Source organism: Cryptotermes secundus, unplaced genomic scaffold (assembly GCF_002891405.2).
Source record: "Cryptotermes secundus unplaced genomic scaffold, Csec_1.0 scaffold459, whole genome shotgun sequence".
Lineage (NCBI taxonomy): Eukaryota > Metazoa > Arthropoda > Insecta > Blattodea > Kalotermitidae > Cryptotermes > Cryptotermes secundus.
Window position 1 is genome coordinate 206,491 of NW_019743154.1, and position 14,193 is coordinate 220,683.

Consider the following 14,193-nt stretch of genomic DNA (forward strand, 5'->3'; position numbering starts at 1 on the left):
TCTAACGCCCTGTCATTTTTTTTTTATGGGGATACCTCAAGGCAGAGGTTTCTAAACATCGCCCCACAAACCTGCTTCAGCTGAAGAATGTTATTTGGCAGGAAGCAGCCCAAATTCCAGTGCACATATTGGAACGTGCAGAGGGAAACTTCAGAAAACGGTTGCATCAATGCATAGAGAACGGTGGCCACCACCTTCAAGACAGTTTGTTTAAAACTACATGATTTAAAACTTTAAAGTATGTTCTTTCATTAGCTAAACATAAATTTTGTCTATCAGCTATATTTTTTCTTTTATTCACCTTCAAAAAAAGGACGTTTCTGCACCACACCCTATATAACAGTTCACTGCAGAGAATTCGTTCAGTCCTCATTCAGTAAGGGTATCACTGATATTACATTATTAAGAGACGGACATGATCTCCAGTGAAGTGATAATTTTTTTATTTCAATACTCTAATCCTAAATACTTATTACATAGTATATCAGAACTAAGCCAATTATTATGATAACTTTGCCACATTCTGCAATAAAACATGTCTGCAGCACTAACACACTACCCCTGACTTTTAATGTGTTAATATGTGACAGCTTGCTCTAAGACTGCCATACAGTTCCAATTAAATTTCAGCATGAAACATGAGATTCATTTAAAAGTAATGTTCTGCTGTATTTCAGGAAATTTTTATATTTATTTAATTTTCCTGAGCCTCACTTCCAAAGACTAGAAAATCCATTTGTATTTTCTCACTCCTGATTATTATTACATTACACTCTGGCAAGTGGATCAATATAATTCTCCTCACATAATACCCAAAATGTCAAGTGGCACATCACTTTCAAAACTTCTGTGACTGGATGATGACACAATAACAGTATCACATGCCTGTACTTTATTCTTTTCCAATTACTTGTACACCAAACTGCTCTTATACTTCCAAAATCTACTTCAGTCTGAGCAATAACATATATGATCACACAGTCTGAAGTATATCATGCATGTCAGGTTGCATTAATTTCTTTCTAGTGGGTTATTTATTGACACTTTCTGTGTTGGGACCATACAGCATCAGATGTTAGGGGGATTGATGAATGATGAATTTGAAGAAGTGGTCACAGTATAATCGTGGTATTATTCCGACACTATCTTGGAGGATTAGGGTAAATCGCGAAAACCTATCTGGATAGCTGGTGTCCCGGCCGAGATTCGAACCTAACACCTTCCTATTAAGAGTCTTGAGCCTAAACTTCAGACCAGTTCAGTAGTTTGAATTACAAAAAAGAGTTACATTCAATTAGTGTTACTTATAGTATATATATTAAGAACTGTGCCGGGCATATAAAATTTACGTAAATCCAATCGTGGGAGGGACACAAAAAATATGCTTACTTCTGCAAATGGTAGTTCTTTAGGCTTCGTGTTCTTACTAAAGAAACTTGATATTATGAGCTGCCCAGTATTTTCTACGTTGCTGATTCTTCTGAATTTTGCAAGATTTGGTTTAGCCATTATTCTCACATCAGTTAGATACGGATATTCATAATACGGCACCAAACGTCCCTGCACCCATTCCGTCCTCACCAGGCTTCCATACCTATAAACGCCGTACAGTACAGCACGCTACTGCAGATCTGCAGATCGCATTAAATTAGAATGAAAACGTTTCGCATCGCTGTGCGCAACAGCATCCATGGATAGACTCAGCGTCGCTCAGCGTGCAGGCACCACGGAGCCACAGAGGATAGTTGGCCTTATTTATATATATTCTTTGGCGGGAAGGAATTGGAGGTTCTTTCACGTGATCCGGTTACGTGGTGGTATTGTCAGAGTTTTCTTCAGTTGCCTTTGGTTTGCTGCCAAGCAGCCCTATGAAGCTACACGTTATTGGTGGACAATTTGGCCACCTAGATTTTTTATTTGGCGGGTGGTGGAATGTATGTAAATACAAATGACATTTCTGCCATCTCTACGCATTCATTCATAACTAAATACAAATGGCCGCCAAGCGCCGGTAGCTCAATCGGTAAGCTGCTATGTTAACGTCTGTTTTCTGGTCAATTTCGCTCCCCTCGCCCCGGGAGGCGTTCACAAGAATAGTAATAAATAATTTTGCGACAAGATCTCTTGTACTGTAGAGATTCTTAGACTTTTTATTGTATATGTGTTCAGTATCACGTCACTCACACCCTTTGGGTGGGATATGAGTGAAGTGGTTTTTGTTTAAAGTTGTCACCCCCACAAACAACAGAGTAAAAGCCACTGCAGTACAAGGGATCATGTTGCAAAATTATTTATCTGGAGAAAGTTTCTTACCAGTGCCTGGAAAGTCACAACATTTCTTTTACATCAATTTAACACCTCCTTATCCGGAAGTACTGGACATTGTGGACTTAGCATACATGGAATACTTATATTTAGGAAAGCTGAAGGTGGGGAAACTTAAAAGAGAATTTTGTTTTCATCAGAGATACTTGTATTCAACCTCATAATTTACTCACAACTTACACCTGAAAGCCACACAGGGCGTACTTCTTCAGCTACATAAATTATTATAAATCATGTACAGTAAGCAGTAATACTCGGTTCCCATTTATTATATATTTCATTAGAATGATGGGACTCAAGAATGTGAAGTACACTCTTGTCAACAAGATTAAATTACATTTAATGACATAGGAAAATCTGATATATTTATCTTCACCAGGTCAGTACTGTGCAGAATATAGCAAAACTAACAGCATATCTTACAGAAATATATTGAATATTTAAAATTTGGTATCTGTTCATCTTCCAGTTCAGAACTGGAAAGGATTATATGGCAAAAATAATAACATATCTTAAAGAAATCCAGTGGTTATTGAAAATCTTATGTTCATGTTCACTAGTTCAGTACTGGACAGAATCATATGGCACAAATAATAACATATCTTACAGAAATATAATGAATGCTGAAAATCTGGCATTTGTTCATCATCCAGTTCAGTATTGGAAAGGATTATATGGTAAAAATAATAACATATCTTAAAGAAATGTAACCAAATATTCTATCTCATCTTTGTCCAAGTGCAGTCTTCTCAACTTCATGATTTTCATGAAGTAACGCATCTGTGGTATTTGAATGAAAACAAGAAATATAAAATGCACAGTAAATTATAAAGTACAATGTAGCTATGTTTATGTCCTACCATACCAGACACTATTGTAGCCTCCAACCCTTGTGAAGTGACTTCTGAATTTTGAGAAAACAAGTTATGCATAAAGAAAGCAGTCTTCTGGGATTTGGCACCGTGTATATGTGGTGTTAACCNCATCAAACGGTTAATGCAGTGGTCTACACAGTTACTCGAACTATGTTCACACAAACCACCCCCATTATTATTTGTGAAATATGTAATTAACTTCAAAGACCATTCATATAGTTGCTGCCTGTAAACCTGCATTTAACACAAATGGAAAACTTTGGGGTTGGTTAAATTAAATTCCTGAACATTTTTTTTTTTGCAAATATATATTTTTAATGTACATATATGACAAACAAAACTTCACATAAAATTTAATAATAAGAATAAAGAACTTGTTCGAGTATACCAACTTACTGGCAGAGGCTTAAGTTTGTCAAAAGCTACAACATAATCTGAAACTGAAACCACAATGTATAGTTAATCCCTATACTTTGTACATAACATGAAATAGACAGTACTTTCTTTTTACCAGTTACTTCGTTTGGCAAACTAACTACACGTGGTCGTCGACTTACAACCGACTTCCGTTCTGACAGACAGGTCATACTGGTTGTATGTCAGCCACATATTTATTAACAGTATGTTTTAACCTTTCTAATCTTTTTATCATCTTTATAATTTATTTGTAAAAACTTTTATATTTTAATTACCTTTTATTTTTCATTTTTTTGTGATCGTAAGTGCGGCCAGTCGTAAGTCGCATAGGTTGTAAGTCGACGACCAAGTGTATTAAAATGTACTCATATAACAAAAACTGTTAGCAGGAGAGACCTGGAAATAAGCACACAGAAGTACAATCAACTCAATGTGTAATTGAAGGACTCATGAAGTCTCATGTTAGTATTGTGATATATATTTCATACAAGCATACAAATTGTTCTACATCTTTAAAGCATATTTGAATACATAAGCTTCAAACTTCCCTTCTGCAAAGATTCTTCTACATGTGTAGGTATCTGAGGCAGGGAAGGTTTCTAACAATTCAACAGTTTACTTAACTTTACAAAAATCAGTATCACAGGGTGGAACATTACAAAAACTCTCAACATCCCATTTCAATAGAACAGTAAAGGACTTTCACAGCATACAACTAAGCAAATGAGATTTCTAAGCTGTGTATAAATCAAAATACATAAGTAATCACACGCAGCCATGTTTTCAGCATCAGTTAAACCATCAAATCTGGCAACCAGCCTCAATCACCTGTGTGCTTGTATAAATGTTAGGCATGGAACAAAATGGAAAATGTTATTAGCTTCTGATGTCTGAGAACCACTTGCAGCAATGATTACAAAACTACATCACACTTGAGATAACTGATATTAGGGTTGCAAAATTATTTCCTACCACAAATGGACACAGTCTAATCAAAAAACATTTTAATTACAGTTTATGGAAACAACTGAGTTTATAATTAAAGAATGATGAACCAGACTGACTCAAATAAATAAGAGTTCAAATGCAGATTCCAAAATGTGGCAGGGATATATACATAATATATATCTAGTATTAAATTAATGTTACTCCATTAATTTGCCATCCAATGACTTAGCATACCAATATAACACTGTACGAGTATTGCACTGGTATACATAACTAAAACAAGTTTAATGTTTCATTACAGTTGAAAAGTCATGGACATGAATTAAGACACACAGCCTGAATACAAGAACATGAGTATTTACTGGAAAAATTAACATGCATACTGAGTGTTCTAATTGATGAGAATATTGTATACCTGCCATAGCAATATAAAACCAATTGATTAAGGCACAAAAATGAGTATGTTGAACAGATCTTTCTTGTGGAATATGAGAAAAATACACCAGCAGATCAAATTTATACAAATTCCTGAGAGTTCTAGAATTATATATGAATGTCACTAACAACTTCAGTAGCGTTTTCATTCCACACATTTTGTAGTAAGAATAGTGATGACTGGTAATGCCAATATAAATGACTAAATGTTCATCTGAAAATATGGAAAGAAATATTTTCATAAAAGTAGCTAATTAAACATTTATCTTAACAGAGCTAAATACTTTGCACAAATCAACAAATTAATTGGCTGCTTTATAAATGTAAACAAACCAATTTCATGATGCAAAGTTCTTATTGATAAAAGAGAAACCCTTATTTACTCCCCCCCCTTGGCAGTACAGCCCCAGTGGGCCTAGGCCTACCTCCACGAACTTCTCCGTTCACTTCGGTTTTTCTAAATCTTACACATTCGGTAGGACTCCTTGGGCGGGTGATCAGCTCGTCACAAGGCCTCTACCTGTACACAAACACAAAAAAACGCACACACACAAACTAAACATCTATGCCCTAAGTGGCATTCGAACCCATGATCACGGTTTCCAAGCGAGCGAAGACAGTACATGCCTTAGACCGCTCGGCTACTGTGACCGGCCTTATTTACTTTACCTACATAAAATTTAACAGATGTTAAACACTGCAAAAATGAGAAAATTTGATATTAGAGCTGAAATTCTTTCCAAACATGACAAGATAATAGGAACATTAATATATGAAGCACTGTCAACTACATTCTTGTGAAGTGTACTCTCCTACCTCCACGTGTTAAATCAGTAATCACAAATGACAAACAAGTAGTATGCAGACCAGAAGTAACACCCAATATGCCTCAAAACAGAATTTTAAAAGTGTTAATGGAACAAACATTTAAATGCATCAGAGCTCAAACCTGAAGTATCTTTGTGTCCTTTAGAAGGAAATTCCCTAACTAGTTTCAAAGCAATTATGAAAATTATAATCCACAAACTTCAGTAGTTTGTGTAGTTTTGCCTTGTGAGATGCTTTCAATCCCAGTAACCTAAGAGTAAACCTTTATATCAGTAGTTGCAAATAATCTATATTAATTCTATAATCTAAATAATTCTTATTATACAAAATGTCAGACTTCTCGTAACTCATGCACGTTAGATATTATGTTCAGTATATAACATGTATTTGTGCTGCTGCTACTAAAGCTATTTCCCATTTGCCATTCCCTAGTTGCATTTTAAGTTGAAGTTATGTTGGGACATTTTAAGTTGAAGTTATGTTGGAACATTTAAGTTGGTGAAGTTATGTTGGGAGAGCTAGTATGGTACAACAGTAAAAAATCAGTCCATTCTATTTTGAACAATGCTTGCCAGAAACAAGAATTCATAAGAATACTATGATACCAAGACAAAATTAAAATGCTGAAACTGGCAACCAGAAGTCATATTATGAAAGACATGTATAAAAACTACAAATACATCTAGATTCTAATTTTCATAATTCTGTATTTCAGTGTCCTGTTGCAATTGTTTAATTTAATGTCCATATATTTACTGTCCATCAATACTGCAACACTTGTTTATTGACTACTTAATTTTAATTTTAGTTTAACATTATACACTGACACAACATGAACAACGGACGACACCCCGTGTGAGGCGAAATAAAATGCACCAAAATGTGGGTATAATAGAAACTTTAAAGGGTTTTATGTGGTTTTACCTTGAAAAGAGAACTACAGAGTGCAACTTTAACAAGGACTAAGATAATGTAGCAGTTTTAACATAATTTAATAAAATATTTGTAACATATCAAGACACCTGAAGATGGCCATTTGGGGCCGTAACATGTAGTGTCAAAGTGTATAATGTCGAACTAAAACTAAAATTAAGTAGTGAATAAACAAGTGTTGCAATATTGACAGACAATAAGTACATGGATGTTAACTAATTTTCATGTTATAATGACAAAGACAATGTAGGTCAGTGTATCTTCTATATCAGTGAACAAATGGAACCACTTCCAATTCTTGCTTTATATTCTTTAGGCAACAAGAGAAACTGCCAACTTACATCAACTCTCCAACTACATTTGGATAAAATTCTATTTCACACTACGACACGTGACAGCCAACAGTGTGCTTAGGCTTCTTGCTCATAACTTCACCACCAAATAAGATGAGCATGTACTTTCAAGCTAAGTAGTAGTTTTTCTTAATAAAACAGTTCAAAAAACTTCCCCATTCAGTAAACAATCTCTATGGTACATAACATTATCTTGAGGTTCACTTTTATGATAATCATAACATTACTTTATGTAGGGTTTTTATGGCTCAGAGATTCCAGTTTCTCCTTAATCAAGGAAGATATATGTTAGTGAGGACATCATTCCTCGGTGGAAAACATTACTTATTCTCAAAATTGAAAACTGGATAACGTGGAGCATATTCCAAATTGCCTTGTGTATACTGGTTGTCTCCTGCATCCTTGATATTCTTCGGACCAAACATGCTTTCAGAAAAAGTAGGTGGTGCTGTAACAAACAACAAATACTTGAATACTGTACCTCAAAATTGCCCTCTCTCTGTGTGACATGACGGCTGAAAGCTGAATAGTGGAAGGAGAGGCAAGAGATTCTAGGAAACAGCATGGTAAACACATTTCTGCTGCAATAAATTAACATGCAAAAATAGAGGAACTGATGGAAGCAGTGCATTTTATTCAGCCCATGTAAAGGCTACATAGTGAGGTAGCTGTGGATTGCACTGTGCAAAATTACACTCTCGGACCTAACTAACAATCTACCCGGTCTGGAGAGTCTGCTAAAACAAAAACGGATGTTAATGACAATGTGGCAGGTAACCTGGGATACAGCACGTAAAACAGAAATTAACAGGGTCACCAAAACCATCAGACAAATGACCCGTAGAAAGGCATTCGAATGGTAGGAAACAAGCTTATAAAAAGGGATGGACCAGAGGCACCAAGCACTGTTCATGGCCCTTTAGGAATAACATATCACAAGAAGTAAGCAAACATGATTACTGACTGTTTGGAAATAAAGTGCACATCTCATGACCTGTGTGATAAAAACTACGAGCCATTATAGTCCAAGCCCTGCTCACATTTGTAGATGACAACCTCCCGGGAAAAGTAAGACCCTGTGACATTCGTCAATCAGTAAATTAATTGAAATTGAGAAAGGCTTGTGGTCTTGATGGTATATCAAATTAATGCCTCAGGTATCTTCCAAGAACACCAATGGTACATTTGACACATTTATTTTCCAAAGTTTTGGAAAGAAGCAGAAGTTACAATGTTAATGAAACCAGGTGAGGACTCAGTATTGCCTCAAATGTCCGATGAGCCTCTTGTCCATAACTGGCAAGCTATTTGAGAAAGTTATTTTGAAAATATTCCAAAGGCACATTGAAGAAAGAGGCCTGCTTAATGCAAGCCAGTTTGGTTTCCATGCCTGTCACAGCATGACATTTCAATGTATGAGGCTTATGGACCATGTCACCTTAACTTTCAATAATAACATGTCTACGATTGCGGTATTCTTAGATATTGAAAAAAGACTTTAATACAACATGGCACCTTAGTTCGCTACATAAATTAAAAATTTCTATCAGTCTAATCAAGCTTATTAGCTCTTTTCTTCCATAGAAAAATTCAGAGGCTCAGTTGAAGGCGAAATATGCCACAAGGTTCAATCTTGTCCCTCACATTGTACAATATACAGTAGAACTTGGTTATAACGTCATCAAAGGGACCTAAAAATAGCGTCGTTATAAACGAATGTCGTTGTAACCGAAATGGGCACTTCCACAGTAGCCTTATGTTAGTCACGTAAAAATCTACCAAAAACCGAGTTAAAATGTTGCATTTTTTAGTGAAATACGTAGTTAAGTACAGACTAACGTAACATTAACGTGGAATTGCCCAAATGTGTAATATCAAAGACATATTACAGCGCTTTTCACTGACAATACACACCGCACTAATACTGTATATTAAAGGTAGGCCTACTCACCAAATTACAGTAGATTACATCAATTGTTGTGCCTTACTGTACCTAGATACGAGTACAGTAATCAGTTATCTTCATCNTCTTTGCTTATGACACCTGGAACAGTAACAGACTGCAAAGAGGAATATGTTCTCAGGAAGCAGCAGTGAGGTCTCAGTGCTACTGAGATGTCGTGTGAGCGGTAGAACATAAAAATTAATGAAGATAAGATTCAAGCCTTCTACTCTTCTCATAGACTTAGGTTCCCTGGGGCTCATCTTACATTGAATGGACAAACTACCAGTTCACCATTCATGTAAATTATCTTGGTGTAACAGGATAACAGGATTACATGGAGACTGCACAAAGAAATGACTGAAGTCAAGACTTTCAGAACATTTATAAGAATCTACCCCCTATTCAAAAGTGATCTCTTTGGAGACCCAGGGATACATGGGAGAATATCAAAATCAATTTTTGACACCACAGGAAAGATGGGGGGTTTACATGTTTGGGTTCCATAAAAGGAGGAGTTTCCTCACCACATGAGTATATACAAACTTGTGAACAAAATCCTTGTGTCATAAAGCGAGTCTGATTAAAGAGAAAACAAGCATAAATTTAATGTGTGTGAACAGAGAAATTTACTTACACAGGTCTGGATATAATGATGGTCCCTGTGAAGGCACATTAGGCTGTGACTCTGCATTGGGATCAGATGGTGGCATGTTCCAGCCAGTATTTCCTGGGGCCTGAAGTACTTCCATAGCAGGTGGTGGTACATTGTAACCAGCAGGAGAAATACCTGTGCCAGCAGGAACATTGGGGTTTTCTCCATTTACCTCTCCAGGCGGTTTTTCTCCAGCTGGGACAACGGGTGGTTGATAAGATATCAAAGGAATTGTCCCCAGAATAATAGGTGTTGTTGTCTGAAGGTCTCTGTGCCATTTTGAAGATTTGGCTTTTACCTGTGAAATAAATTTAAATTGTAGTTCGCAGTTATCACTCATTTGTCAATATAATTAAATTTACTTATGCATTTAGAAGTTATTTCACAATAACTTACTTTCAGATCATAGTCCAAATCAATTATGCTGCAGTTATTCAGATTGGATGGAGGTAGTGGTGGAACCTTCAACATTTGTGTCCAGCTGCTTGTTCCATGAGGTTCAACAGGACCCAAAACCAATTCCCCAATGTTAATGTTATCTTTTTTGGTACTTTTATTGGGATTTGTCACAGTAAAAGTCAGTAGCTGCAACAGAATAACTTCAAATCATGTACTTACTGAACAGTCACCTAAGCTCTTAAAAACCACTAGTGAAAAATTAGTATTTTAAGTTCCATGGCAACTTCTTTTTAACATATTAACAAGGAAGATCATTTCATCTCTAGATCATGGCCAATTAAAAACAGAGAGAAAAAGAAAAAGCAGCAGCACTTTTTCAATAAATACATAAAAACCAAAAGAAAGTATCAACTCCACAGGCTGACCTTGGGCATTATACATCATCCCTTTGTTGTAGTTCTGGGTGGTGGCACTGAGTGAAGATGCGTGTGTGGAAGTAATTCTGTTTTGTGGAAGTAACAGACCATGAAGATTTGCATGAATGGACATACTAAGCAAAGGAAAGGATGAACTGTAGAGTAATGTCACATTAATATTTAGCACTATACACAACAGGATGCTAAAATATAATATTGTCGCGTATCGGGCGTATATCGCGACAAATAACTTCACGCCGTATTTTATATAGCGAATTTTATTTCACATTCGCACGTACAATCACCCAAATTACAGATTTATGATTACTGCTATCTGCAGTATCACAAATAGTACACTCTAAATGCCAGAATACAACTGACTGGTTGCTGGCTAACTCGGAGGTAGCTCGAGGACTGACTTGGAGATAGCTCCAGGACTAACTGTGAATAGCCTTCGCTGCGCCTCATGTAGCCTCGATCGGACAATACAGAAAACGGCCACGTAATAAGCACCCTTGCTGCCTGGTGCTGTGTTGCTAGTAACACTAGCGGTAGTAACTGCTGTTACCACCGTCGTCTCTCGCAATCCTGTTTACCCGTGCTGCCTAGCAACCCGCGGTACACTTGGTGACGTCATCGCTGTTGACTCGCGTTGCCTAGCGACCAGGATGCTAGGACTCGGCTAACATCGGCTTCGCTCGGCGCATCACGGCTGGCGGGGGTGGGGGAGGGGCGTCATCCATAGCTCAGCATGTCACAATATTATAAGTGGTCATACTAACAGCATCTACATATTCTTGATGTCCTTTATATTGTTGTATTATTGACGTGTACTTTAATAAATAAGGACAATGACTGTCAGGTGTTTGGCAAAAACTGTTTTTTCTACTGGAATAAAGAAGCTTGTTGAAAGATGTGAAAAGTGCATTGCAAAGGATGGTGACTACATGGAAAAATAACATCTTATTTGGATGTGTATACATGTGCATCCCTATGTATACATACATAATCACTGCCTATTTAAGAAAGCAGATCTTTTCCTATTTTTCCTTCTCATTCTGCTCCATCTTTCTTCTCTTTCTAATGTCTCCCCTCAGACATGCACCTTCTATAAAGGTTTCTCACTGTCCTGGACTTGTCTCCCCACCTACAGAAAGAGATTAGTCCCTTAAATACATATTTTTCAGCCTTACTTTACACTGGCTATCAGTCAAATTGAGCAGTTCACACTGTGCCATGGACCTGAACTGCTTGAGGCAACTGGCTAGTTACACTGCACTGAAGATGAAAATGGTGATATCTCTGAAACATCAGCAGTACAGCCTACGTGCACAAGGTGCCAATGCACACAAACAAGATCTACAATAATTAACTCCACAACGCAGGTCCTGCTTGAAAAGTTGACAGTTTTCAAGCCCTGTCAGCTATATAAACGTCTTTTTTTTCACATTAAATATACAAGATTTCATCTTCCTGCATGCTGATGGATTCTTAAAATAGAAATAACAGTATACAACTTCTCATACCTTTCTCAGTGTGCATTTCACTTCACGTATAGGTACATCACTGTTGTTTTCAACATCAACAGTGATGGGAATCTCTTGGCCAGGAACATAACCACTAACAGGCAGTGATAAGGTCATTGTCAGTGGTCCTGAACTCCAACAGCAGAAACCAAAGTGTTTTGATACCTCCTTCCTCACTGGTTCCTGGATCATAAAGTAGTAAAGAAATATATTCTTCCTATGTAAAAATACAGAAAGCCTGAACATGCCTTCAAACTATCAATTTATCCAGTTCCTTGTCACTATCACACTGATTTTGGATTACTGTATGTCATAATATTAATTTTCGACACATCAGCATTCATATGGTAAAGGATGTCATTTGCTTCATTGTTGCTGTACTTGTATGTATAATTTCTGCTTCCATGTCTGGTGTAACTATGATTACAGTCTTACCCATTTTCATTTCTGCCATGGATTTTTGTACAGAAAAACTGAAGGTACCCCAAGGACTCCAGATGTTTGAACACTCTGTATCAAGTAGTATGGAAGATAACAATACTGCAAAATTTATGCAGCAACAAGAGAGATGAATGAGGTGATGGTGCCCAATTTAACATTCATCAGTTGCCAGAAGCTCTCCTTTGTATCATCACTTCTGTCCTCTTGGGGCATGAACATTCAGAACAGTATCACACCAGCAACCTGTCAGTATCATATATATCATCTTATTGCTAACAAACTCCACCCTTTAACTGCTGATGTCATTCACTTAAGGTAAAAAAAGAAAGTTGTCCTTGTGCTTAACTAATTAAGCACTATGCCATGAAGGTGAATGGAGGAGTGGATGTATGGAGCCATGGTTTCTTCACTTCAGCACTAGTTGGAGGTGAGTGGTCAGCTTCATGCCCCAGAACTCACTGTTAAGAGGCTAGGTGGGTCACAGAACCAGCCTGGACGTGGAGAAAATTCTTTACGCTACTGTAATTTAAGTACAAAAATATCCCTTCCCTAACAGATGATTATTATTCTCAATTCCATAGCAGAATGGATAATCAGTTGGATCAGTACCACCCTTGTCCCACTTGACCCTTCACAATCCCACTAAATCTGGCTTACACACTGCAAATTCTGTTGCTACTGTTTTCAATGAACCTGCCCTAAAGACTCTCTACACTGAACATTCTATCTCATGCCAATTTTCCACTGTTTAGGATGTTCCAAAGAATCTCAAGTACAGGATGTAACACTTCATAGTACTGTGGCATGTAAATCCGTTGCTAGGCAACGGCTGTATGCTAAGCAGTTATACAACCGCCACTGCTATTTATTATTATTATTATTATTATTGTTGTTGTTGTTGTTGTTGTTGCTGTTATTGTTGTTATTATTATTATTATTATTATTATTATTGGAGGGGGTGGGTTTCCCCAAGCACTATGACCAGTTGTTGATCCATTGTGCGTCCCCACAAAACCTGTCTACAGTCCCACTCAAACACGTGACAATATGCTGATATTTTACAGTGAGAAGTTGTTAGCCTTCCGCCCAACCACCAAACTGGAGGCCTAACGCCTTCCAGCTGTCCATGACAATATATTCATAGGTACCGTCCACAGCTAGATATTTCCTACAGCCACAACCTGGAGACTACACCATGCTGTGTAGACAGTAAACAACTGGAAAGCTCCATACCTTTGCTGTTTGATGAGTATTCAGATCTAAAGGAGATATAACAGTAAATGCTGCCTTTGCTTCTTGGTCAAACTTCCATGGCCGATCCAGTTTAGCTTTGACTGTATATCGAATATGTCCATGTTCACCTTCAAAAGATGAAGGAAGATTTGGCGGTAAGTGGGTAGCAAATGGGTAGCAAAGCTCTCCAGCTGGCATTTCAATTTCACCACCTGAAATCATAATGTAATCTGTTACATGATTATATTACAAGAAATGCAAATCAGTTGTAAAATATCCCTCACAGATAAAGCTACTTCAGGTATTTCATGTCACAGATTGCATATATCTCAGGAACTTTATAAAGCGCACACGCACTGAAAGACTTCAACAACATAATTATCAGAACACTTCACTCATTACTCTGAGCTTGCAGGATTTGTGGTGTACTAACACAGATGTCTAACAAAGGCCTGAACCCCCCCCCC

The 14,193-nt window shown here is 37.1% G+C and overlaps 2 protein-coding genes across 5 annotated transcripts in view; both read right to left on the reverse strand.

Moving 5' to 3' along the window:
* Positions 1 to 1,670, reverse strand: part of LOC111873874 (DNA mismatch repair protein Msh3) — a 37,323-nt gene extending 35,653 nt beyond the window's left edge. For 2 of the 4 annotated variants that reach the window (XM_023868928.2, XM_023868927.2), the window contains exon 1: positions 1,390 to 1,668. In XM_023868928.2, the coding sequence (XP_023724696.1) occupies positions 1,390 to 1,509 (120 nt within the window). In that variant the 5' untranslated portion in view covers positions 1,510 to 1,668. Of the gene's footprint in view, positions 1 to 1,389 lie in introns of all 4 variants that reach the window. The other 2 variants (XM_023868930.2, XM_033755262.1) reach the window with 1 other exon arrangement.
* A 5,206-nt stretch (positions 1,671 to 6,876) lies between these two features.
* Positions 6,877 to 14,193, reverse strand: part of LOC111873880 (arrestin domain-containing protein 17) — a 10,450-nt gene continuing 3,133 nt past the window's right edge. The window contains exons 3-7 of the mRNA XM_023868941.2: positions 13,727 to 13,938; positions 12,053 to 12,235; positions 10,108 to 10,296; positions 9,694 to 10,009; positions 6,877 to 7,562 (exon numbers count right to left, since the gene is read on the reverse strand). Coding sequence (XP_023724709.1) covers positions 7,435 to 7,562; positions 9,694 to 10,009; positions 10,108 to 10,296; positions 12,053 to 12,235; positions 13,727 to 13,938 — 1,028 coding nt within the window. The 3' untranslated portion in view covers positions 6,877 to 7,434. The remainder of the gene's footprint in view (positions 7,563 to 9,693; positions 10,010 to 10,107; positions 10,297 to 12,052; positions 12,236 to 13,726; positions 13,939 to 14,193) is intronic.